Consider the following 27,783-nt stretch of genomic DNA (forward strand, 5'->3'; position numbering starts at 1 on the left):
CCTTATGCTAATCTTTTGCAAGATGAGGGGAAGCTGCAGAGGTTCAAAGACAGGAAGGCAGTAGCATGGTATTTTATTCCCTCACCCCCATAAAGTTGTTTTTTTATGAGTGTGTAGCGTAAGATTTGTGCCACATATATTGAGGTGTGATTTAAACACCTTAAACATTTGGATAATATAGGAACTAGGCCTAAATTATGACACCACAAGAAAAGTATTATTGAATATACATAGATAATACACAGGAAGATGGCACTCATGTTTAGAAGTTGTGCACATATTACTGTATGACTGGGCCTGATTAGAAGTAGCCTGTGTCCAGGCACTAGTTGCTGAACTCAAGAAAATCTGACACTGAGGTGTTCAGCCTGTTTGAGTGTGATAATTATTGCCTATTCCATTTTTTGGGAGAATAACATACAGATTTTGGTGGTTACCTCACTAAACTTCACATGCCCCAGTAAATACTGGGCCTTTTCCCCTTGTTAAATTCTGGCAGGTTTGACTGGCTGAAATGTAGAAGGGTGCTAACTTTATTGCATCTGGCAATCGCATCACATATAAGAGTGGTCCTTGCGCAGTTAGGTATTTGTGCAAGGTTGCGCACCTGGTGATCAGGCCCTTAAGTGTCCTATTTTCTATAAATATATATATATTGTGCATATTGGCTGCGATGGCACAATTTGCATGCAGGAAAACCCATTACAATTTTCAGCAATCTGTACAGATTCTCAAAGCAGGCAATTAAAAATATGTGAAAACTGCGTTTCTGTGTTTTAGTTATGTCTTTCTGCCAGTGTATTACTTCATGTAGAGACTACTTAACTGCCAATAAAATAACTCATTTACGGGGTGAAATCTACCATAATATTTTTTGGGGCTATGGATTAGACATGTAGAGCCTGTTCGAGCATTTCTTAAAAAAAAAAGGTGAACAATTAGAGAAGACAGTTTAAGCAACCGAGCTACTTGAATTAACCGTACAACGAGTGGTAACACATTCAAAGCAAAAGAAACTCCGATCTAGGCCATTCATGCAGTTCAGGAATAGGTCGTAAAGCACCGCAAACGCACCCATCTGGAGGCTCGGGTATCAGGAGGAAATCAGGCCATCAAAAGTGTAAATCGAATGGTCCATTAAACAAGACTCCTTTAGTCCAGGGAGATGGCAACCAGGGCACAATTAGAAGTCCTGTACGCATAGAGCAGGACACAAGCTGAATGTGTGTCAATCGGCCCAGGTTTAATGAGAGGAAAGGGTACTGAAATAGGGTGGGTGGGGTGAGAAAGAGGAATAATATGCTCTATACTTGAAATGCTACTACATCCTTTATTAATACCATTATATTATTGATTAATAGTAACTCATTTTCAAGTTCCTTATATGTACTGCTTTAGTTGGGATTGTTGCGACTACCTCCACTTCCTTTCTGCCTGTTCATGTGCTAATGGCATTACATATAGAAAATAGTATGATTTTGGTAGTCCACTACTCTACCTTATCTTTTGACTCACCCATTTACTTTTGCAGTAAGTTCACACTTTCAATTATTTACCCTCTGATTTCATGCTTTTCAGCGATCTGTCAGTTCATCATGTTTTAAACTTGAGGGCTAAGTTTTGTGGCTTCTATAACCGTTTACTTGATCAGTGATACTTGTACATAGATTTATTAATCGAAAACAATTCTATATAAGCTGGAGAATGGAAAAACATGACCTTTTCCTGATTTTGGTTACAATTTCTGTAAAAATACAAATTACACATATTTATCCAAATTCTTCACTATTATTATGCTTCTAGACATTAATGAAGCATGCTTGAGATTGTGGTGTATGGTAGCTCTACTTATTCAATTTGCCGTCCGTGCCATGCAAATGTGTTTTTATTTTCTCTAAATAAGGCGTTCACAATAAGTAAGGGACGGTGAACATTTCAATCAGAAATAGTGGCTGCTGATAGTGTTTCCCATCATACAATGTTTTTCTCGAGGACAGAGTGTCTTCCTTTCTTGGCACTTCTCTACATCACAGTTCATAAAACATAAAAGTTGAAGAAGAAGCCATGAATTATGAAGGTTGCACTCTCACACATGACACTACAACTCTTTAAACCTTGGGTGTCATTCACTGCATATTGGAAAATAGTGTGGTTAAATAGAAGGTCAGTGCAAGGGGGAAGTAACCTAGACTTCCATGGAATACAGAAGACTCAAGAAATTCTCTGTGTACTATAAATGTAACATCAAAAGGAATTTATTAAGTCATATATTACTTTAATCATATTAATCCAGACGTTTTTCATGTAGATATCGATTGAACATGCTATTCTGTTCATGACAAAAATATATATTACATTTGTCTTGATAGGTGCTCCTGGTGAAAACAGTGAAAATGCTGAAGTGCAGGTAAGTGACAGTGATATATACAGTCTGTGCAGAGGGTGGTTTAAAGAAAATTATAAACTTCGAGCGGCTCCTTCAGTCCAGGAAGCCCTGAAATCTCCCAAAATTTCTCTGTATTTTTCTCATCCATTCTTTGGAGATATGTTGACGTTTCGACCCCGTACTGAGGCGAATCAAGGAGGGGTCATCATCAGGACAAAGACATTCCAATTGGTAGCACCTAAACTCCAGTGTGGGAAACCAATCTGGTGTTCAGGGACATCTTCCTGAAGTCATGGGACGGTCCCAAGGTCTAAGGATCTACACTTGTACAGTGGATGGTGTGCGATCGTGATATCATAGAGCGCCGATAATCACTAGTATCTGGGGCTCGAGTTATAAGTAGTAGAATAGTCCCAGGGTATGGGGTTCAACAAACATCCAGTAACAGGAATTTGCCAAGGAGCGCCGATGTATCAGGGGCTCGGGTACTTTCTCAAGTAGGGCTGCTGCTGAAGCAGTCAGTGTGCAAGAATGAATCAGGACCGGACAGACTCTGTACCCGGGTGGAAGGATGTTCAATCGATATCTACATGAAAAACGTCTGGATTAATATGATTAAAGTAATATATGACTTAATAAATTCCTTTTGATGTTACATTTATAGTACATAGAGAATTTCTTGAGTCTTCTGTATTCCGTGGAAGTCTAGGTTACTTCCCCCTTGCACTGACCTTCTATTTAACCACATTTATTACCCTGGTCATAAGGGTTAGAGGGTACTTATCTCATCGTTTTACCTATTGGAAAATGGTGACATCTGGCTCTCTATCATCCTTGGTTTATGAATGGCACTGACAATCAAAGGCTCTTCACAGTTCTTGAATCCCACAGATGCTACTAGGGAGAGGTTCTCAAATGATTCTTAGTACTTCTAATCAATTTCAAGCATTTATGTAGATTGGTTAACACCTCCGCTGATCCTATCTTTGTTAAAACTGTGGATCCCTAAGGTTGTGTTCTGATGTCTATGTTGTACAACATGTATTTGGAACTGCTAAAAATTAGGTCTTTAGAAAACTTACATTATGCTGAGATAATTTGCATAATTTTAGGAATTTTGTGTTAGGTTTGTTACATGAAATTCCCAAAACAATGCAATAATGCCATTTCACATATTTACACACCATTAGCACTGAAAATGTGACATTCACTGGAACAATTTACCACAAACAAAAGGAACATCAGAATGCAAGCAGCTGCTGTTCATAATGTTTTTGGTTTTGCACGTGACACAAATATAGCACAAACTGACAAATTTCTATTTCATGCAGTTACATGCAATTTTGCCAAATGTTGCTGAAATGTAACATAATTACATGATAGCAGATTCCACAAATTTCTCACACTCCTACTGAAAGTCACGATGGAAGAAGCAGAAATTGTCATAAATGCATATGCAGATGGCACACACATATATCCATAAATATCCTCATTCCACGACATCTACTGTTTTATAAGTTACCTAGTGAATCTTTACAAAAGTATGTCTTAGAACTTTCTCAGACCCAATCTACAAAACACCAATTTAATTCTAATTAGAAACCACACAAATTCAAGTTCTGCAATGACTGGCTCTGCAAAGAGCACATTAAATGCATATTTCCTTAATTTGCCAAAAAAAAGTAAAATCACTAGCATGGTGGATTGATATCCATCTTTTTATGTCATCACAAACCATGCAAACTATAAAATATGCAAGAGCTAACTGGAATCTGTTACTCACAGATTAATATTTGTTATTTTGTTAACAAACCTGTCAGACTTCGATTGGAGTATTAGCAGATTTTCTTTAATAGACCAAAAGGTTTTGAAAGCACTGCACATGCTTGTATCTTTCTGCTGCTAACGCCTCAGTAATAGACATCAGACCTTTCATCTGCTACCATGTTTATGGCCATTGGCTAGGAAGTGCCAAAGGACTCCTTGTGGAGCTCTACATTATTTAATTATCTATCTTAAACTATTGACCCAGATAATTTGAAGGCATAATTGATTGTTTGTCTACATATTATGCAGATGATACCCAACTCATTATATTAGCCCAATAAAGGTTTGTGAACAAAAAATAGTTACCTCTAGTATTGGAACAATTAGAGTATACATTTTAATTTTACAAGTAGTGGCAATGGTTGAGCCTTGCTCAATATAGGTTACTTTTTTAAATTTCATTTTTTATGTCGGAAGCACCATGGATTTGTTTAATGTATGTTTCTTCATAATCTTTTCCAGGATATACATAACAAAATAGCAAAAATGTTGAATCCAATATTACACTTTAAAAAAAATATTTGACATTCAATAGATATTGTGCTCCTTTTTCTGAAATGTTTATAACGTAACATCTACATATCCTTGAATGCAATATAGTGACAGGTTTTCTGATTGCATTTGGACATGTTAAATTCAATTTCCATTGGATATCATACAATTTTATGATTTATATCACAGTTCAACAAGTGGCTAACAAATAAAGACTCACATAGGAGAAAGATCACACTTTATTACATAGGTAAGCATACAATTTCAAGATATACCATCAGGAACAAAATACAAAAATGTGTTCCCGATATTATTTGAACTGAATGGTTAGTGGTGAAGACAACTGCACAGAAATCCGCAGAGTGAGTTTCTGTAAGTGAATGAAAACAGATGTGTGGTTAAAATCATAAGCACATGAAACTCTCTTTCACATGTTGTTCAAATAATTGTGCATTGCGTACTACTTGGAGAATTCTTTTAAAAACCATCGAGAATCAAGCAGCATGAAAACATGTTTCCAAGTACTTTTCATAAAGTGTTGGCTATACTCAAATAGTAAACAGAGGACCAAATTAATCAGAAGAGTTGATTAAATTATACAGCAAGAAAAAGCTATTTATGTAACACATTTTTTGTGAGTTTTAGTTCACAATGTTGTCATTTTAGCGCACACTCATACGAAAAAGGAATCCCAACATTAAGCATAGTACAAAGGTTCCTCAAGAAAATGGATGCGCGTTAAGTGTATTTCATCTCGCTAGGAAACTAAGGAATACAAATTAAATAATGTAAGTGTCATGTTAGGAGACATAGGGCCTGATTTAGAACTCGGAGAAGGGTTACTCCTCACAACAGTGACAGATATCCCTCCACCAAAATCTAAATCCCTTTTCACTGCTGTGCCAGAGTAACCCCTCCGCCGAAAATGTAATTCAGACCCATTGTAGGAACAAAGATATCAGACCATAAAAAGAGAAATCAAATGTTTGGGCTATTTCTGTAATAAGTGCCCTCTCTAAATAATCGTCTGTTTTCTGAACACCGTCTCTGGATTAATATGAATTTATTTGATGCAGAAGGAACAAATATTTACACTCTGCCCGAATTACATTATATATGTTCGTACTGTTCACATGCTGGTTAAGCTGTGCAGTAATGCATCTCCCACCAGAAACAAGTTGTAAAGTTCATATTCCATCAACAGATCTTTCTTCTCATCAGCTACACTGGACTACAAAAATCCACAAGTAAAAGCTGACAATTAACTCTTAGAAAGTACCTGCTGTTGCACTTCACTAAATGTGGAGCAACTCTGTTTTACTAACCTTTGATCGGAACTTGCATGGCAAAGAAGGAATCACTGCCTACTCAAAATATGAATTACATTTAAGCGTGCTATGTGTTTTTATATGCTGCCTTAAAAAAACGTTTCTAGTCCATCAATTTAGGATATTATCACGGTCTGGACAAATGTTTTACATCATTTCATACTGGAATACAGCAATCAGGAACTGAAAGGTGACTTTTAACGTTTGCTATGTGTCTGTCACAGCAATAATAAGGAGAACTAAAACATTTCTCCTTGTTACACCTGCTCTTGGGCGGAGTAAGGTTTTGCCTCTGCCCTAGGTTTTCGTGATTAAGTAAATCTGGGGCAGAGTCAAAATCCATGTGTGTCATGTGAAAAAACCCACCACAACACCTGTGAAATGCCTCCCAGGCGCAGGGTAAAGCAACAGAGTGACATGCATTGCTTTGTCTTACTCCATATCTATGAGGTCATTCAAAGCCACGCAACCCTCTCATGAATATGTCCCTCAGTTTTTTTTGCAGCAGAAGGTGTTATATGTGGCCTGTGCTGTAAACTCAGTCAGATGGAATATGCAGGAGCTACACAATTGTGTAATTCCATTATCATTGTTAACACTGTCAAACTTGAGATGACAAACCCACAATGAAGAAAAAAATACAAATAATAGTGAAACAACGTATTTTTGTTTTAGTTCACTATGATGACAAAGAGAACAGTTAAAAATTGTATATTTGAATAATTTGTGAAAAAAAGAGGAACATGGCTTATTTAAAGTGGTAATGTTTTTTGAAAGATTGGTGAAGGATTTGAGTATAATTAAGTTTATATTTTAGGGAGAATGTTAGGGTTAGGGCAAATTTAATGTTAGTTGTTAGGAATAATGTTACAACTTGTGTGAGATTTGGTGAAAAAATATTTTAGTGATCAAAATGTTTGAAACAAAAGAAGTGTCATTATTGTCATGGAAGAGGAATGTGAATTTTTGCCAAGCATTTTTCACTGAAGAGGTTACATACTCATATTTTATAACATACGCATTCTTTTTTGTATGGACTTTCCAAAGGCACATCATTATTAAAGCATCCTTAATGGTGTGTTCTTTATCATTTTATCTTTTAAGGAATCAATTATTGTAGATTATTTTATTTGGGATAAAATACCCCTTTATAAGGTCACATAACAGTGGGGTGACTTGCAATACCCTTACAATTTGTGGCCTATGTGTTGTTTTAATTTTAATATATGGTCATATCATCATACTTCCTTGAAACCTGTAAAATATGTGGTCTGTTTCTTCTTATGAAAGTGATTCTGAATTTACTGATAGTGTATTTCTAATTGGAAATTGTATTTATTTGAAGCTTACTAGCCCTGCAAAGACGCTGAAGCAATTTGCAATTAACCTACAACTCCAAAACCCAGATTTCAAAGTAAATAAATAATAGGTAAGTGTGAAAAACTCACCCTTTTGGCATGTTCACCCCAATGTTTCTGACTGATATTGATGGAAACTGACCCTGGCTGCGCCCTGGGCTCTGCTTAACAGGCACAGGGCCAGTGCTTTGAATGAAAAGTATATGGTAAAATGATACAATGTTCTAATTCCAATTGGCAATGACAAACCCTGTAAGTCCCTTGTACATAATGGGACAGGGGGGAGTCAAACTACCTATAAGTCACTAATATATAATAGGGCAGGGAAGTGTAGAGGCCCAGTATATTTCCTTCACTGGAGTGTGCACTGCTCTGTGCCTGTTGTCATTTTTTAAAGGCAGCCCTGCCTTGCATACTGCCTCCAAAATGTAAAATGTATGCAAATTCGACTTTGCAATTATAGGTGCTTCCAATGTAATAATCTGCCTTATAATAACATATAGGACACCCTCAAGGCGTCCCCTAGATGCCCCAGGTATGGGGTGTCATGTAACTATAAGCAGGGACAATATAAAAGTTGTTTTATAGGTCCCAGTGAAGGAAAAATTGCACCTTTCATGTTCCACCATTGTAGAGAGTTAGCTCCATGGGCTAAAATGGAAACATTTTTCATAAGCCTAAATATAGCTAGAAAGAAGATTAAAAATGTCATGAAATGACTCAAATGAATGGTAATGATAATTTGCAATTGTTGAATGTATCATAACCCATACAGAAAATAGGTTTTAAGACTCTTTTTACTGTAAGTCAAATTCCAGCCTGCTAGTGGTCTCTCCTGATTGGTCACGATTAGCCAGGCTGCTTTAATGAGGTGATAAGTGGCCTGCCCTGAGCAGAGGCTATCTGATGGGTGAGGTAGGCAGATGGTTAAGTAAGACCAGGAAGGGGGCTAGGTAAATCAAGCTTAGGTTTCCAAAGCACCCCACAGATAGATGGTAGGCTTAAGGAATGAGTTTGCAGATGTCCAGTGGGGGGAATTAATGGAAATGAGCTACATAAGGGGGCTTGTTTACCCAGATCTTACACCTCTGGAGGAAAATCATCTAGCTTGGAATCTTAAAGTGCAGTGCTTTGTGGGACAAGAAGATGCCACACTTTGGCGGAAGTTGTCATACCTATGGGTGGAATCCTGTATCTCAATGGACAAGGATGCCCACTGATTGTCCCCCAAGATGATTGAATAAAAGTGGCTGATCTGCATTGAAATTCAGATCTGCTGCCAAAAACCACAAGAAAAAGAAGGACTGCCCTGCTGAAACCCTGGTTTACAACCCTAAATCCTGCACACTTATTGACTGTGCCTGTTGCACACTAGAACCACAGCCCAAAGGACTTTGCCTTGCTTCAAAAAGGACTCAGGAGGGGACTCCCCCTGAAGAAATTGGTCCAAAGAGCTTCCCTGCACCAACTTCCACAAAAGTCCCCACCCTGGAGTGCATACAGTGCACTTGCAATGATCTGGCCATGTGAATTGTGGGAATTGTAGTCCCAACGTCCCAAGGAGCAACCCAGAGATTCTGGAACCTTAGATTGGGATCATGAATCACTTTCCTGCATCAGGAAACACTTCTGGAAGTAAGTGTAAAAGTGTTACATTGCAGATGGCTGGAACTGTTTACTGTGTCCCGGTCCAGTACAACATTCCCTTTGAGCGTTATTTGCTTCTAAGTGCTAATTTTACTTTTAATCTTTATAAAATCATATCCTTGGTTCCCTATATTGGATTTATCTAATTTGTGTCTGATTTTAAAGATAAAAATAATTCATATTTTTATAAATTGGTGTGGGACTTTTATTGTGTGTTGTGTCTTACTCATTTACTGCATTGATGTATTTAAAAGATTTAAATACCTGTCTCCTAAGTAAAGCCTGCCTGCTCATTGCCAAACTAAAAGGGGTTGAGCCAGGGGATAATGTTTTGAGACCTTGACTGGGCACAACCCTATGTTAGGGGTGTATTGCTAATGATACAAATACCCAGCCTCTAAAAGTGAGTTATGTGTTCAGCTTTTCCCTAGTGGGATTAGTTGTGTTAAGGCTGTCAAGTTTGTGATCTCATTCATACATTTGCTCTAGTGGTTTGAATAGGAGTAGAGTTATTGAAGATGATATATAAAGTGAAGATGTGAGATATTATCAGGAGTGGTGGAAATGTGCGCCCGTTAGTGGGATGAATTGGAAAGAAAGAAGGAAGGGTCTGGAAAGCATGTTTTCAAGTCCATAGTAGATAGAAAGGTTTGCGATGAGTCAGGGTCAGGGAGTGGAGGAAAAGGAAGAAGTGGAAGTTATTTTTAACTTACTTCTTTAGTTGTTTTAATGATTTTAAAGTTTAAATATAAATATATATTAAATAATAAATATATATATGAATATGTATAGACATGCTCACACATATCTAAATATATCCATATATGTATACACATATACAGACACACTGCACTTGACAATTAGTAATTTCTCTATGCGAGGTACGATATGCATTTCGATATATATATATGTATACATATATATATATATTTATCTGTGTGTGTGTGTGCGGTTGCTAGTAGGTGGTTATAGGTTGCACAATGTTTCACACACACACACATATATATGTATAAAAACATTATTTCGTCCATAGGGCCATAAATGTATAAGATAACCAAACATTGCACATTTTTAGCAACAAATGAGAGACAAACCATTGTAATAGCCAGATACTGCAGATTGTGCATAATGTAAAATGCATTAATGACGAGAACAACTGTATATAAAGTGCATATAGAAAACCACTACACACCAGGCATTAACATATTTTAGATGTCAGGGAGTAGCCCCTTGGGAAGGGGTCGCTCCCCATTATTTGGGCACTAGTTTTTCCATTTTGTGCCACCCATGCACAGATGAACCATCATTTTAGGGACATCTACCCCAAAAGGGGGCTTAACAACAGTAAAACACAGGGATAAATTATTTTAGGTGTTGGGGAGTGACCCCTTGGGCAATGGTCGCTTCTCATTATTGGGACATTATTTTTCCCATTGGGGGCAGATCAGCCATATTTCTATGCCCATTGAAAACCACAGCACCAAAGATGAATTTATTTAAATGTTGGGGAGTGTCCCCTTCGGCAGGGGGAAGAGTTTTTGCCTATTACACCCATATTGTTAGACCCATCTGCCCCAAGGGGGTCAGAAAACCACTAGACACCAGGAATTATTTTATTTAGAGGTCCAGGAGTGGCCCCTTGAGTAAGGGTCTCTCCCCATGTTTAGGGAATTGTTTTGGCCACTTTCTACCCCCCCATGGGTCTGATCAGCCATTTATTTAAGGCTGATCTGACCACAATGGAAGGAAAACACTGGACACCAGGGAATAAGTTTCTGTGTGTGTGTGAACTGGAGTTTGGCTGACGGTCTGTGTGTAGTTGTGTTTGGCTGACTGTGTCTGTACTGTCATTTGACTGGTGTTGGGGATGTGTGAAGACTAGCTCCCAGGTGGCAATGTGTGTGGCTGGCATTTGGAGGGTGATGTGTGGGTGAAGCTGTGTTTGCCTGGGGTAAGAGTCACTCCCTTCTAGGGTTTCAATTTCTTGCCTTTGCTTTGTGCCTCCCTTGGGGTAGCTCGGACATTTATGATGCCGATCTGTTCCCAAGGGAAGAATTCATAGTGTTTTTTAATGTTAACTGTTTTATTTCTTGCCATCATTTGCATTTGTGATCTTAATGTTTTATTTCTCATTTTTAATCTAGTGCAAAGCTTTTGATATCTGTGGTGGCAACTCCTGCTTGTGATTTTGTCCCTGCTAGATCTGCAGTTTGTGTAGCTGCATGCTTTTGGTAAGAAAACATTTTTTGCACTGCTTACCCCAAATTAATATTATTGCCCTGGGCAAATGCGTTTTTTGTAAATGGTGTAATAATTGCAGCATATTTAGCTTCTGTTTTATTGTGTGTCAAATTCTCTTTGGATTTGTGCAAGATGTGTATTGTGTCGTCTTGTGTGTAGTTTTATTTTTGTTTTTACATTCTAGCGGGATATCATTAGTGTATTTGTACAGAGTAGGTACAGGTGATCCTCACTCTAGCTGTCTCTGGAACGTGAGTGGTATCGTTTTTGGGTATACAGGTCTTTGTGTTCTTTATACTGATTGACGTTTCTGTGCAGATTACTATACACTTGTAGTTCTACTTTCTGTTTGATAAAGCCAGAGTTTGTTTATTACTTATTTTACAAACTGTTTGTTATTGTTGACTTATTTGTTGTGTTACTTTTATTAGCAAGGATTACGGCTAATGGCAGGATGACCGCTCAGCAGGTTATTGATTTGCTTTTCGAGTCTTCCTCTTACCATTGTTCTAAGACTCACTCTGCATCTGAGGCAGAAAACAAAGCCCAGTTTTCTGGCAATGAATTTTCTGTCCACGATGAATCATCTGATGATGAATGCACTATCAGTGCAAATGAAGTGCCTCCTTCAAAGGAGGACACTGATATGCAGAGTAATCTTGATTGTAGCCTGGTGCTGGAAGGCTTCCCATTGGAAGTGCTGAACACTGGGTTTCCCCAAACATGGGGCAGCCTGGCAGGCAAGACAGGCTGCGCCATGTTTGGGGAAACCCAGTGTCGCAGGGAGTAGGGTAAACACTGAAAACGTTTTGCCTATAAATTTATTTCAGTTGTTTATAGATGGTGTATTTTTGGATGAGATTGTTGACCAGACTAATTTGTATGCTGAAGAGTATTTCAGGGACAGCATTGCCAGACTTAAGTCCAACTCTAGAGCTAGCTGGTGGACTCCCACAAATCTGGAAGAGGTTAAAAAGTTCTGGGGTTTAACTTTGTTGATGGGACTGATAAGGAAATCATTGCTGTCTTTATATTGGTTTACTAGTACTTTGATGGCAACTGCTAAATTTCCACTATCCATGAGTCACAATCGATATTTGCTTCTGCTTTGGATGCAGCATTTTCTTCATAATACTTCAGCATTGCCACAGGATCACCTTGATTGTGGCTGTCTCAATATTCAGCCTGCCAGTGATCATTTTGTAGATCATTTTTCAGAGATCTAATTTTCCAGGGAATACAATAGCTGTGGATGGTCATGTTAAAAGGTCATTTGGTTTTCAGGCAGTACACTTCTAGCATGAGGACATGTTATGAAATTAAGATGTTAATGTTGTCTGAGAGTAGTTCTGCACTAGTCCATAATTTCACAGTGTACACTTGTAGGGTTTCTTCTACTGATCCCCCAGTTCTCTGTCCACTTTTTGGAGCCAGTTAGGAAATTGTGTGGAAATGTGGTAGAGGACCTTTTAACAAGGGGCACAATTTATATGTAGATAACTTCTACACTGGTATGGAATTTGTAGGAAGTTGGCTCTGTATGTGCTATTTCAAAGTAAGGAATAGCATGCACAGAGTCCAAGGGTTCCCCTTAGAGGTAAAATAGTGGTAAAAAGAGATAATACTAATGCTCTATTTTGTGGTAGTGTGGTCGAGCAGTAGGCTTATCCAAGGAGTAGTGTTAAGCATTTGTTGTACATACACATAGACAATAAATGAGGTACACACACTCAGAGACAAATCCAGCCAATAGGTTTTGTTATAGAAAAATATCTTTTCTTAGTTTATTTTAAGAACCACAGGTTCAAATTCTACATGTAATATCTCATTCAAAAGGTATTGCAGGTAAGTACTTTAGGAACTTCAAATCATCAAAATTGCATGTATACTTTTCAAGTTATTCACAAATAGCTGTTTTAAAAGTGGACACTTAGTGCAATTTTCACAGTTCCTAGGGGAGGTAAGTATTTGTTAGGTTAACCAGGTAAGTAAGACACTTACAGGGCTTAGTTCTTGGTCCAAGGTAGCCCACCGTTGGGGGTTCAGAGCAACCCCAAAGTCACCACACCAGCAGCTCAGGGCCGGTCAGGTGCAGAGTTCAAAGTGGTGCCCAAAACACCTAGGCTAGAATGGAGAGAAGGGGGTGCCCCGGTTCCGGTCTGCTTGCAGGTAAGTACCCGCGTCTTCGGAGGGCAGACCAGGGGGGTTTTGCAGGGCACCGGGGGGGGACACAAGTCCACACAGAAATTTCACCCTCAGCAGCGCGGGGGCGGCCGGGTGCAGTGTAGAAACGAGCGTCGGGTTTTCAATGTTAGTCTATGAGAGATCTCGGGATCTCTTCAGCGCTGCAGGCAGGCAAGGGGGGGATTCCTCGGGGAAACCTCCACTTGGGCAAGGGAGAGGGACTCCTGGGGGTCACTTCTTCAGTGAAAGTCCGGTCCTTCAGGTCCTGGGGGCTGCGGGTGCAGGGTCTCTCCCAGGCGTCGGGACTTTAGGTTCAAGGAGTCGCGGTCAGGGGAAGCCTCGGGATTCCCTCTGCAGGCGGCGCTGTGGGGGCTCAGGGGGGACAGGTTTTGGTACTCACAGTATCAGAGTAGTCCTGGGGTCCCTCCTGAGGTGTTGGATCGCCACCAGCCGAGTCGGGGTCGCCGGGTGCAGTGTTGCAAGTCTCACGCTTCTTGCGGGGAGTTTGCAGGGTTCTTTAAAGCTGCTGGAAACAAAGTTGCAGCTTTTCTTGGAGCAGGTCCGCTGTCCTCGGGAGTTTCTTGTCTTTTCGAAGTAGGGGCAGTCCTCAGAGGATGTCGAGGTCGCTGGTCCCTTTGGAAGGCGCCGCTGGAGCAGGATCTTTGGAAGGCAGGAGACAGGCCGGTGAGTTTCTGGAGCCAAGGCAGTTGTCGTCTTCTGGTCTTCCTCTGCAGGGGTTTTTCAGCTAGGCAGTCCTTCTTCTTGTAGTTGCAGGAATCTAATTTTCTAGGGTTCAGGGTAGCCCTTAAATACTAAATTTAAGGGCGTGTTTAGGTCTGGGGGGTTAGTAGCCAATGGCTACTAGCCCTGAGGGTGGGTACACCCTCTTTGTGCCTCCTCCCAAGGGGAGGGGGTCACAATCCTAACCCTATTGGGGGAATCCTCCATCTGCAAGATGGAGGATTTCTAAAAGTCAGAGTCACCTCAGCTCAGGACACCTTAGGGGCTGTCCTGACTGGCCAGTGACTCCTCCTTGTTGCTTTCTTTGTTCCCTCCAGCCTTGCCGCCAAAAGTGGGGGCCGTGGCCGGAGGGGGCGGGCAACTCCACTAAGCTGGAGTGCCCTGCTGGGCTGTGACAAAGGGGTGAGCCTTTGAGGCTCACCGCCAGGTGTCACAGCTCCTGCCTGGGGGAGGTGTTAGCATCTCCACCCAGTGCAGGCTTTGTTACTGGCCTCAGAGTGACAAAGGCACTCTCCCCATGGGGCCAGCAACATGTCTCTGGTGTGGCAGGCTGCTGGAACTAGTCAGCCTACACAGACAGTCGGTTAAGTTTCAGGGGGCACCTCTAAGGTGCCCTCTGTGGTGTATTTTACAATAAAATGTACACTGGCATCAGTGTGCATTTATTGTGCTGAGAAGTTTGATACCAAACTTCCCAGTTTTCAGTGTAGCCATTATGGTGCTGTGGAGTTCGTGTTTGACAGACTCCCAGACCATATACTCTTATGGCTACCCTGCACTTACAATGTCTAAGGTTTTGTTTAGACACTGTAGGGGTACCATGCTCATGCACTGGTACCCTCACCTATGGTATAGTGCACCCTGCCTTAGGGCTGTAAGGCCTGCTAGAGGGGTGTCTTACCTATACTGCATAGGCAGTGAGAGGCTGGCATGGCACCCTGAGGGGAGTGCCATGTCGACTTACTCGTTTTGTCCTCACTAGCACACACAAGCTGGCAAGCAGTGTGTCTGTGCTGAGTGAGAGGTCTCCAGGGTGGCATAAGACATGCTGCAGCCCTTAGAGACCTTCCTTGGCATCAGGGCCCTTGGTACTAGAAGTACCAGTTACAAGGGACTTATCTGGATGCCAGGGTCTGCCAATTGTGGATACAAAAGTACAGGTTAGGGAAAGAACACTGGTGCTGGGGCCTGGTTAGCAGGCCTCAGCACACTTTCAATTGTAAACATAGCATCAGCAAAGGCAAAAAGTCAGGGGGCAACCATGCCAAGGAGGCATTTCCTTACAGAATTGTTCCAGGAATTGTTCAAAGTGGACACTTGTGCATTTGCCACAGTCCACTCTAACTGTAATGGTTACCCTAATGAGCTTGTATGTAAAAAAAAACTCAGAGGGTGGAGCTTAAAGTAGTGTTTGTAAGTCATACATGTGGTATAAGACATTGCCTGTCCATTTGTTTCATTTGGCAAACGTCAATGATTTTGTTGTATTCAAGGAATGTTCTCCAGTTTCAAAACTGACTTTTGTTCAGTTTCAGCAGTCTGTAATAGGCAGCGTTGTTGTACTGGAGCGGGCACATGTTCCTAGAGTTTGAGTGGTGGAGGATGTGGCAAGAGTGAAAGATCACCACTTTCCAGATTGCATTCCTCCCACATCCCAAAAAAACGTTCCCCGTAGGAGATGCAGAATCTGTGTCCGGAGAGGTATGTGAAAGGAGAGTCATACGTACTGCCTGAGTGTCCTCCTAATCCTAGGCTATATGTGCCCGCATGTTTTGAATCATACCACACACATCTCAAGCAGTGGGAGCAACAGTGGGATTAAAAGTGAACTGACTGGTTTGATGTAGCTAGTGAGACCTATTGTGTTTGTAGTCATAGTTGGTTATTGATCTCTTTGAAAGTGGTTTGTGTTTTTTTTTGTTAAATAAATGTGATGGTGGTGTGAGTGGACTGGCACTTGACTGGTGGTGTGCATGGACTGGCACTTGGCTGGTGGTGTGTTGGACTGGCAATTCGCTGGCGATGTGTTTGTACTGGCACTTGGCTGGCAGTGTGCGTGGACTGGTGCTTGGCTGGTGGTATGTTTGAGCTGACATTTGGCTGGCATAGTGTGTGTAGTGACTTGTTGCTGGTCGCTACACACACATTACCAGCCAAATGGCAGTCCACACACTTCATCAGTTGCAAGGCAGTGTGATTGCTGTGTCAGTCCTGTGGGCATATGAAAGTAATGGACCTTGAATGGCGCTGTTTGTTGATGTGAGTGCTGTAGTGTGCTGGGCCGGTGGCTGGGGATGAGAATGGTTTTGTGTGTGTCACTCATGAAAGGTACGTGAATGGCCTGTAAAGTGGTTTGTGCCTTGTCGTGGCTTTACAGCTCATGAGCTCTGAGTCATTGGTTCAGCAATTCTGAACTTTCATTTGTTAATACTAAATATCATTTTTGTAAAATCTTTTAATAAAATTTACATTTTGAACTTTTCACTCACCCTCGTGCCAACTCCAACTAGTATGGGTGTGTACTTGAGGAGCAGATGGTTGTCCAATGATATTTGTCATTCTCTGTCTTTCTCTGACAGGTTGTACATTGTCTCTTGGGAAAATCTACCAAATATTCTCAGAAAGGATACCTCAAAGTACTGTAATCTGCTGGGAGCCTCAAACGTCCTGCCACCCAGAGTTCCCACATACCTCCTAATAAAAATGGTACCTCAACTGTGTGGTTGGGCCTAGTGCCCACAAAAGTACAAGGTCCCAGACACAATGTGGAAATATCAACAAAAGGGGCAGCTCAGATTTTGGCCTAGGTTTGGCATCCACGCAGAAAAACCTACCACACCAAAGCATTTCTGAAAACTGGACACCTCACAATTTGACTAAAATTGCAGATTTTCCTTGCATTTCTGTGACTTATTTTTCCAGAATCAGAAGGAATCCACAACACTCATACCACCTGGTGTTTCCCCATTTGTTCCAATAAACATACTGCCCCACTTGTGTGGCTAGGTCTAGTGCTCGCAACAGGAACGGATCAAACTGACATCAATAGGAGTCTTTATAAAGAGACACTCATTGACCTTGGTTTGATCTGTTCCTGTCGTGGCACTAGGGCCAGCCACACAAGTGGGGCAGAATTTGTATTGGTATAAGTGGGAGAATGCTGGATGGAAGGAAGTTTGTTGATTTCTGCTGATTCTAGAATTTTCCATCACAGAAACGTGAGGAAAATGCGTTTTTAAGTCAAAGTTTGAGGGTTGCAAGGGGTTCTGGGTAGGAAAACCTGGTGGGAGCCACACAAGTCACCCCACTCTGGATTCCCCAGGTCTAAACTTTTCAAAAATGGGTAGGTTTGTTCGATTTCTCTAGGTGCCGACCAAGGTAGGGCCAAAAAAATATAGCTAGGCACATTGAAAAAAGGGAAGATTTTTCAGTGGAAACATGAGCTATGTCCGTTTTGATATTTTGACGTCTTTTGTGTCATGGCCACTACCCTACCCACACAAGTGAGACACCATTTTTATTGACAGACTTGGGGAAATGTTAGGTGGTAGGAAGTTAGTTGCTCCTCACAAATTCCAGAAGTTTCCATCACAGAAATGTGAGGATAATGTGTTTTTTCAATCAAGGTTGAGGTTTGCAAAGGTTTCTGGGTAGGAAATGCTAGCAGGATCCACACAAGACACTGCACCCCAAATTCTTCTAGGTGTCTACCTAAAAAAATGTGCAGGTGTGCAAGGTTTCCCTAGGTGCTGGCTGAGCTAGGGCCCAAAATCTACAGCTAGGCACATTGAACAAAATTATCAGTTTTCAATTGAAAAATGTGTAGTGTACATGTTGCGTTTTGGTGCCTTTTGTGTCACTGCAACTTGCCCTACCCACACAAGAGATTGTCTATTTTCATCCGGAGACTTGGGGAAATAGTAGGTGGCAGGAAATTAGATGCTCCCTGCAGATTTCAGAACTTTCCATCACAGAAATGTGAGGAAAATTTATTTTTTAGTAAAGGTTTGATATTTGCAAGTACTTTTGGGTAGGAAAATCTGGTGGGAGCCACACATGTCACCCCACCCTGAATTCACCTATGTGTATAGGTTTCAGAAATGTGCAGGTTTGCTAGGTTTCCCGGGGTGCCGGCTGAGCTAGCGCCCAAAATCCACAACTAGGCACATTGCAAAAAAAGGTCAGTTTTTCAGTGGAAAAATGTGATGTGTTCATGTTATATTTCGGCACCTTTTCCTTTGCAGTCTCTAGCCCTACCCACAAAAATGATGTACTATTTTTTTGGAAGACTTAAGGGAACATGGAACAGTAGTACAAGTGTCATTAGCAATTGCATTCCTCTATAGTTGTGCCTTCCAAATGTAAGACAGTGTGTAAAAAAGAAGACATTTTGAGAAATGCCCTCTAATTCACATGCTCATATGGGTACCCACAAATTCAAGCAACCACTACTTCTAAACTCCATATCTTCTACCCATTTTAGAAATACGTAGATTTCCTTGAAACATATTTATCACTCTTTATATTTCACCATATGAATTGCTATATTCCTGATACACAATGAAAAATCATTGCAAGGTTCAGCTCCTTTATAGGCCTAAGGTACCTAGAATACTTGCAAAACCCAGAAAACCTACATATCCCCACAACCAGAAGGGTCAAGCAGATGTGATGGTATATTGCTTTAATAAATCGGCAATTTTGATGAAAAGTTACAAGTGAAAATGTTGTGATGAATGGACGTTTTCTCCTGCAAGTTTTCAATATTTTTTTTATTTCAACACTGAGGGGCTTATTTACAAGCCGTGTATGCCGGCGGTGTGCAACGTTTTGTGACATACTGGCAGTGCATAGTGCAGGACCATGTCTGCAAGGACATGCAAGGCCATTTTATGTGCCTTTTCCTGGCCTTGTAAATATGGTGTGAGGCAATGCAGCGCAAGGCCCTGTTTTTCCCTTCACTGCGTCATGGAGGCGTTCCATCGATATTGTGGTGGGTTTTCTCACACAGCACCCTCGGGTTTGGACTTATTCCCAGAATTACAAGAAACTGTAAACCCGGTAATGCATCAAAACCTTACACCTCCCCAGGGGAGGCAGGGGGGGCACGAATTCTCCTAGTGTTTTCCTCTGCATTCTGTAGCACACGCAGAAAGAGGAAAAACCCTCTATGGATTGTTTTAGTGCAGGAAGGTGGCTCTTCTTGCACATAAACAACCCTGTCTACAACACAGGCATCCTTGCACCATGGTGCAAGGGTGCCTGTGCCAGCACTAGGCAGCCCATTGTGCACCAGTGTAGGGGGAGAAGGACAGAAATGTGCCATATCTTTCAGATACTAAGGCCCGTATTTATACTTTTTTTGCACCGCATTTGCGTAGTTTTTTGACGCAAAAACGGCGCAAACTTGCAAAATGCCATTGTATTTTGTAGGTTTGCGCCGTTTTGCGTCAAAAAGCGGCGCAAATGCGGCGCTAAAAAAAGTATAAATACGGGCCTAAGCATTTCTATCCATTCCCTGTGGCGCAGGGCAGCAAAGCAGGATCACTTGTAAATAAGCCCCTTTGTTTCTTTGAGAAAACTTTGAAAGGATTACCACAAATGACCCCTTGCTGAGTTCAGAATTGTTCTCTATTTTTCAGAAATGTATAGCTTTCCAGGATCCACTCCTGTTTCCACCAAACGCTAGAAGGAAGTTGAAAGCACAAAAAACAGGAAAAATGGGCTATGTCCCAGTAAAATGCCAAAACTGAGGTAAAGAATTTGTTTTTCTGAATTATGTCTTCCTGTTGCTGAAAGCTGGAAAGATGGTGGTTTTAGCACTGCAAACCTTCCATATAAGCCATTTTCAGGAAAAAAACACTTTTCTTCAGCACTTTCCCCCCAAAAAACGAACCTTTTAGTATATCTTGGATAATTTTCCAGTCCCCTCCAGGGGAATCCACAAACCGTGGGTGTCTTTAGAATCCCCACGATGTTGGAAAAAAGGATGCAAATTTGGCATAAATGGCCAATGTGGGAAAAATGCTATGGAGGCCGAAGGGTGAACTATCCTGAATAGCAAAAAACGATTAGCACTGGGGGAAAAAAGGCCTAGCAGTGAAAGGGTTAACTTTTGTTTTGTCTGTGAATTTCTAAAGCCTTTTTTAAATGAAAACAGATCTTGTTTCAAACCCAAATATAATGTTACTTTAACGTTTGTTTTATTTAATTTCTAGGGTTTTTTAACGTAGCATAATACCTAATTAAAATATGTGAAAGCAACCCCCGCTGCAAAGGGCCTTTGGTCATGGGCTGCGCCAGGCCCTGCACCCAAACCCCTCCATACTGCCAACCTCACATTGCGTGCCATGTGCAGTGGGGGGTTGGCCATAGGGCCTGGCCCTGGGGACTCCATCCCCCAGGGCCATTCGATTTTAAATTAAAGGAAAGGGGGGGGGGGTGCGCTCCCCTCCCCAGGCCTTGCAGGGCCACTTTTTTAAGTAAGGGGGTGCATGTGGCCCCTTTCCTGGGCCAATCTCTACCCTGGGAACCCTATCCCCTAGAGACGTGGCATTCCGTTGAGGGGGCACGGAGCCCCTCTCCTCAGGCCGATTTCATCCCCAGGCCCAGTCTCAACCTCTGAGGCCCAGTGTTTTTTTGAAAGGGGCACACATAAACCCCCACTCCCAGGAAGACTTTGGACCTAGGGACCACATCCCTTGACTCCTCGTGCAAGTTTTATGGGTATGGGGGCACCCTCCGCCCCAAGGACCCATCTCTTGGGCACAGCTCAATTTATATAGGTGGGGGGCACACGGCTCAGTGTGGGCAGGGAAACAAATGAAAACTGCTCCCAGTGCACAGGAGCAATTCTGAAGCTCCTGCTTGGCAGGAGATTTAAAAATGGTCCTGCCAGTGAGAGCAAGCACAGGTAGGCTCCCTGAAGTATACCATGTAAGCTGGACCCAGGGAATGGGGTTCCTGGGGCCTTTAATGGCTCAGGGAAACCTGCCCTTCGCTAAAGAAATAGGCCCTGGCGTGGACTCTCCAGGACCATTTCAGGCTTGGGGAGGAGCACCCCCTCCTCATTTCCTTAAATTTGATAGCTGGGGGTGAGCTCCTTGGGCCTCTCATGGCTTGTGGAAGGGGGCCATACAGACCCCCTTCCTTTTAAAAATCAACCATGGGGGCATTCTACTCAGGATATAAGAAATTTAAATGTAGCCTGTCCGCCATTTTGCGTTTTTCTGTTTTGTTTTATTTAAATTCAGTGAGATCCTTGCAGGATTGCAGCATTTTTTGCTGTGTTTTTCTTTTTTGGCTCCAAGGAGTGTCCCTCTAGGTCCCCCATGTGCATTAGGGGGTCAGGGTATTCCTACCCTGCCTCCATGTATCATTATTTTATTTTCTAACAACTTTAGGACAGAGGATTAAGTCCCCGAGTCCTGTAAAGACTTCAAGAAACATTTTTCTCATGCTGCTTGCAGTCAATCACAGCACTCGTAGGAGTCTGATTCATGAGGGGGTGAAATGGGACAAGGGAAATAAAGCTCCCTGGGCCACTCAGAACACTTCATTTTTTATTTGGTGCTCCCACCAAAGTCCCTTGTTTTCCAACCTTCCGGATAGCTATATTTTTTCACCTTTAATTTCTCAAAAACTACTGAACAGATTTACACTAAGGGGGTCATTATGAATCCCCGGCGGTTCAGCCCGCCATGCTGGCGGCGGGTGAAAAGACCGCCACCGGCATGGCGGGCTGAACTGCCATATAAGCCGTCAGGCTGCCTCCAACAGCCAGAGCAGAAAGTTGCAGGCACCATTTTATGTACAGGAAAAAGGTCCCTGGGGCTGAAATGTGGGCTGCAAATCATATGAAGGAGTCAGGGTAGAGATACCCTGACCCCATGTTTGTGTTATGTAGGTGGAAAAACCAAGTCTAAAGGGCAACAAAATGGCTTTATATATTGTTTTAACCTTTCAAGAAATCCACGGACCCACTGTGGGGCTCAGCGCGCTCCCCCTTGTCTAAATCTGTGACAGATCTGCAAATCTTATCAAAAATAAATAAAAAAATAATACACTCACACACCCACTCTGATACCCAGAGAGACACTTTCACATTCACTGTGACATCCAGACAGACACTCTCACATCCACTCACACACCCAGACACTCTCATACCCACTGTGACAGCCACACACTCTCACACCCAGTGTGACACCCAGACAATCTCACACTTAGTAACACACCCAGTCCCGGGGCTCAAAGAGCCTACAGGAGGGTAGTCCACATGGCGCCTCTCCATAATAATAATCAAGCCCTGGGGAGATGGAGGTCCCCAGAGCCTACAGGAGGTGGGTCTCATGTGCCCCCCTACTTTATGTTTTTATTATAGCTTGCCCCTGGGACCCAGCCCACCCGGGGTCTAAATTTTTAACAAGCACTGGATTTGGGAATCCACTGCAATTTTGCCACAGACTTTTGTTTAAAAAAGCTTTTCTGCCTTAGCAGTGTCCGGAGGATCCCAGCACCAAGGTTAGGGGATCAGGCCATGCCTACCCTGACCCCTTTTCTTTTCTTTCCAAAGGCCGTGCATGGCATGGTGTTGGCTGCTTAATGAGACTTTGCAGCAAGCACCCGCCGTGCACAGCCAAACGCTGTGCCTAGCATTAGGTGCCAGGCCCTGCGGCCAACACCTGTTACGCACTGCCAAAGACAGTGCATGGCATGGGATTGGCTGCTTAATGCAGTTGGCTGAAGGACCTGGCCAGAGGCCCGGCCCTTCGGCCAACCCCTGCCATGCATGACCAAAGGCCATGCATGGTGCCGGGTTGGGTGCATATAGGGGGTAGGCTGCAAGGTCTGGTGGTAAGCCAGGCCCAGTGGCCAAACCCCACCAATGGCCGAAAGCCTATTGTAGTGTGGGGTTTTGTGCTTATTAAGGGCTATCCGCAGGGCTTGGCAGAAGGCCCCGCACTGCAATGGTTTGATTAACGTAAAGTAATTCACTGTAAAAACCAAGGGTTACAGGGACGTAATAGTTAAGAAACAGAATGAAAAATACCATAGAAATTTACTTAAAATTCAAACGGTACAGGGATGTTATAGTTGGGCTCACACTTTACTTGCACAAAACCATAGAAATTCAGCAGTTATACCTAGGGTGATCTCAAGTAACTATAACTCCTGCCCTCAGGTAACTATGTCTCATGCACTCACCATGCACTGCTAATTACCTCACATGTTACATCACTCATGACATCTTTGATAACATCATTGCTAATATCAATGTAACATTTGCAGCAAAATTATTGAGGAGAAAATGGTGCATGGCTGGGGCACACGTTATAGTTATTTAAGGCACACGTTACTTAGAATAATCATTTCCCCCCCCCCCGGGGACTGCCACCTCCCCGGGGCAATATGTTACAAATATGCAGGGGATGTGCGGCCCCCCACACCCTAGGGACCACCACCTCCCTGGGGCCAGATATAAAAATAAATATTAGGGGGGTACTGTGGACCCCCCAGGCCCCAGAAACGGCCACCTCCCCAGGGCTGTCAGCTCCCACCACCAAGCAAAAGCAAGCATAACTCCATTTTCAGCAAGCAGGAGCTATCAAACTGCTCCTGCTTGCTGAAAGAGCAGTTTTTATCTCTTTTCCTGCCCACTTTCATCCAGGCAGGGAAAGAGATGAAAACATTGCTCCCGTAAGCAGAGAGCTGCTATTTAAAGCAGCTCCCTCTGTGCAGCAGCAATGCCAGCTCCCCTAGGAGATGGCAGACGGCTGGGATCGTGGGGGCCTTGAGGCTCCCACCGCGGTCCCCAAGATGGAAAAAAAGATATCTGAGGAAGATGCTTGAGGAGCAATAACATTGGCAAAGTCACAGGCACACAAGATCACTGGAGACTTTACCACGGCGTCCTTTAAGAAGCTGTAGTGTAGGAGATGCATTTTACAAAACCTCTCCTGCCAAAGAAAAAATTGAAATCAATGTTCCTAAAAAGAACACACAAAGGCACACCAATTTGTATACAATTGTTGACTTTTATTATCAGTCATCAAGTTAAGAAACGGATTTTCCTCAAACTAGAGTGCCATCTATTTCATTCAGGCATGAGAAGGAACAGTGATAAAGACAGATAGATAGATAGATAGATAGATAGATAGATAGATAGATAGATAGATAGATAGATAGATAGATAGATAGATGGATAGATGGATAGATGGATAGATGGATAGATGGATGGATGGATGGATGGATGGATGGATGGATAGATAGATAGATAGATAGATAGATAGATAGATAGATAGATAGATAGATAGATAGATAGATAGATAGATAGATAGATTGATAGATAGATAGATAGATAGATAGATAGATAGATAGATAGATAGATAGATAGATAGATAGATAGATATTTACTTGACCCTCAGCTCCTAACTGGGAAGCTTTGTAGTGATGCTTCAATCGGGGGCAAGAAAAAGGAGTGGGGTCTCAAAAACACATAAGCGTTTTCCATATTCCTTTTGCAATAGGACAAATAGACACAGATACAGCCAAAACCACTGAAATGAATTGCACCAAGGGCCTAATTTACAAGGACTGATGCATCGATGTGTTGCACCAGAGATGCATCAAAATCACTAGTCCTGCTTGAAGAAAGCTTACGAAGCTATGGTTGTGCCGTATTTACAATACAGCATATCCCTGGCGTAGGGTCCCAAAATGCCTCGGAAATACTGATGCATCTGAGGAAAGGATGCTGCAATGCATCCTCCCAAAAAGTGACTCATTGCTGAAGTTGGGCTTAGAACAACTCAACTTTAGCAATGCGTCAAAAACACATAGACAAAGTGTCATTTCTGACTGACACAAGTAGCCTTATGTGTGAGGACCAATGTAATAGAGTATGAAATGGCAGCAGCTCACCTTTTGCTCCATTATATTGGTCTTGAATGTACAGCATGTGTGACATATGGAGTAACACTGTCATGTGTCATGTCAGTCACTGCTTCATGCTTCCATTCCCTGCATATGCTAAGGAAGACATTCAAATGGCTCCAGACCAAAACCCAGAAAACTCACACCCTCATCATTAGCAAGCCAGACAACAAGAACACCATCTAAGCTGGGATCACAAACATCTAACCAGGAGGCGGCAGGCTATTCAGAGCTTGGTGATCAGGCTCACTGTCAACCTCCCACACCACATACACAAGGATCTACACTGGGTACCTATACACAAATCAAACCAATTTAAACCCCTCACCCACACTTTCATAGCACTATGTAACTCAGGCCCAGCTTACCTCAACAATTGAAGCCTCTTGCATAAACCCTCCAGACTACTACTTGCACACATCCCACTCATTCAAAAAACATATACAATGGTTGCACCTTCTCCTAAATAACTCATCCAGCATGGACAAACTGCAGCTAAACATACAAGCATCCCCTCCCCAACTTCTTGAATTTTGAAAGAAGCTGAATACCTGACTCTTCTAGTACCCACACTAAGCCCTAGGATGGGCTAGTCTCACACATACTTAGAGCTAGGATACCCTACTGTGTCATAATGTGGTTTACATATCAACATAACATAACATAAAATAGCAATGTTTGTAAAACAAGCCTCTTAGCTTTCATGCTGATAATTCAACATTTATAATATGAAATATGGCACAGTTGTTGCCACCGAAATCTGGAATCACCTGCCATTGAAACTGTGTTGCTTAGAGAGTCAGGTGTAGATCATTTCCCACTAACTGTATCCCTAGTTTAAATGTTTATTCTCACTCCTTATAAAATACATTGAGTATAATGCCCTCTATGTATGGGATTAAATATCATCTGGCCTACATCATAAGAATATTGGATATTGCAAGTCAGTAAGGAGTTCTGTGACCATATAGCAAAAGGCTGAAGGATGGGTGCCTTCCTTAGAGGTAACTAGCAATAGTCTTTTAACGTATGTCAGAAGGCATTATTCTTTTTTTATGAAACATGGCCACAACACCATCCTTCTCTTGCATGTGAAAGAGATAGTATGGTTGCAGAGCGACGAATGAAAGGGGACTCTCTAGTGTGAAATTAAACACTCCAAAAAGCGGTTAGTAAATTGTTATATAGGTATATTAGAATCTGTTTAATTTGTCCGAATATAGAAATGCTGAACCTCAGAAAGTGTAGAACCAAGTATAGAGATTGTATCTTTCCTGTAATGACGTATAGCATGCAGCTTACTATTTATTTCAGAAAAACAGACTAGAAGAAGAAACAGTCAGTTCTGGATCGTATTTTAAACTGCATCTGAAATGATGCTCCATGACCTGCCTTTCTCCTTGGTATTATGACATAATAACTCAACTGTATTAACCTTTGAAAGTTGAGCAGCTACGTACTTCAGGTGACTAGAGACTAGAGGCTTGCATCCGTTATTAAAGTATATTCATCATTATCAATTGCAGATTCAAGAGCAGAATTGCTCTATCTACTGTTTAATTACTTCTTTCTAAACTGGATCTGATCTGATATTCCTATACTTTACTAAAGCTTCTCACCCTGCATATGTCACATTAAAATCATTGTCATCATCCTTCGAATGCAAATTATAAATGCAAAGTCTTTGAATATTAACCTTGTATGAAACTTTCCTGGTAAAAGTGTTACTTGAAATGTAAAATCTAGCTAACAGGATATCAGAACAAAGGAATGGTGGGTACTTCATTGAAGGCAATAGCATTGCAAAGGTTGAATGGTGTCTAGCATTCTGCTTCACAATTCCAGTGTTCCTCTTTTAAACTTACAGCATTTTAAACTTGCTCTAGTGGTAATGTCGCCCATGTATTTATTTGTTTGGTATAGTACCAGAAAATCATTGTAAGAACACTGCCTGACAAAAATAGTGTGTCCTAAATATGGTGTACAAAAATATTACCCTACTAATGTTAACAACAGAAAATATAGCTGATAGGATGATATTTCTATAACCAATGGTTAGAACATGGCACATATTTGAGATGAAGTTTCTGTGTATGAAATTCTCCCATACAACCATATAGGCTACATGGGTTGTTAAATGCCCTCTCTAAATATGTAACAATATGAGAGTGAATATGCCCATTGTGCTAGTAGACCTCACTGCTATATTAGAACATTGGAATGTTGGAATCTCCATTAAAGACAGTGGAGTGCTCCAGGCTTCAGACAGCGGGTAAAAGCCTGGAACTCCAACATTCAAATGTTTTTCTTGCAGCAACAGCAATGTCTCACAGAGACCTTGGGGGTTTCAATCCTCTTGGGGTCTGTGAGGCCTTTGTTTTATTTGTTAGAACATTCTGCCCTCTAGTGGCGGAATGTTCTAATAGCCTTATAGTTGCTATAGCTAGGCTATACCAGCCCTTAAAGGTCCACTCCCTTGTTAAAGGTCCTTGCCCTCAGCTCATGCCTTTAATGCTGGAGTGGGCCTTTAATGGTCGGTACAGCCTGCAATGGCTACATTAGAGCACTAGAATGTTGGAAATTATAGTGATGACAAAAGAGCAAAAACATTCCACTCTCAGATCTGCTTCAACATTCTCATGCTTGT

General features: G+C 41.8%; 1 protein-coding gene across 1 annotated transcript in view; it reads right to left on the bottom strand.

Annotated features, from left to right (window-relative positions):
* Positions 1–4,928: 4,928 nt before the first annotated feature.
* LOC138288300 (lysosomal alpha-glucosidase-like) overlaps positions 4,929–27,783 on the bottom strand; it is an 881,508-nt gene continuing 858,653 nt past the window's right edge. Inside the window, exon 23 of the mRNA XM_069229744.1 lies at positions 4,929–5,075. Coding sequence (XP_069085845.1) covers positions 5,016–5,075 — 60 coding nt within the window. The 3' untranslated portion in view covers positions 4,929–5,015. The remainder of the gene's footprint in view (positions 5,076–27,783) is intronic.

The sequence above is a fragment of the Pleurodeles waltl genome, chromosome 4_1, assembly GCF_031143425.1.
Source record: "Pleurodeles waltl isolate 20211129_DDA chromosome 4_1, aPleWal1.hap1.20221129, whole genome shotgun sequence".
Classification (NCBI taxonomy): domain Eukaryota; kingdom Metazoa; phylum Chordata; class Amphibia; order Caudata; family Salamandridae; genus Pleurodeles; species Pleurodeles waltl.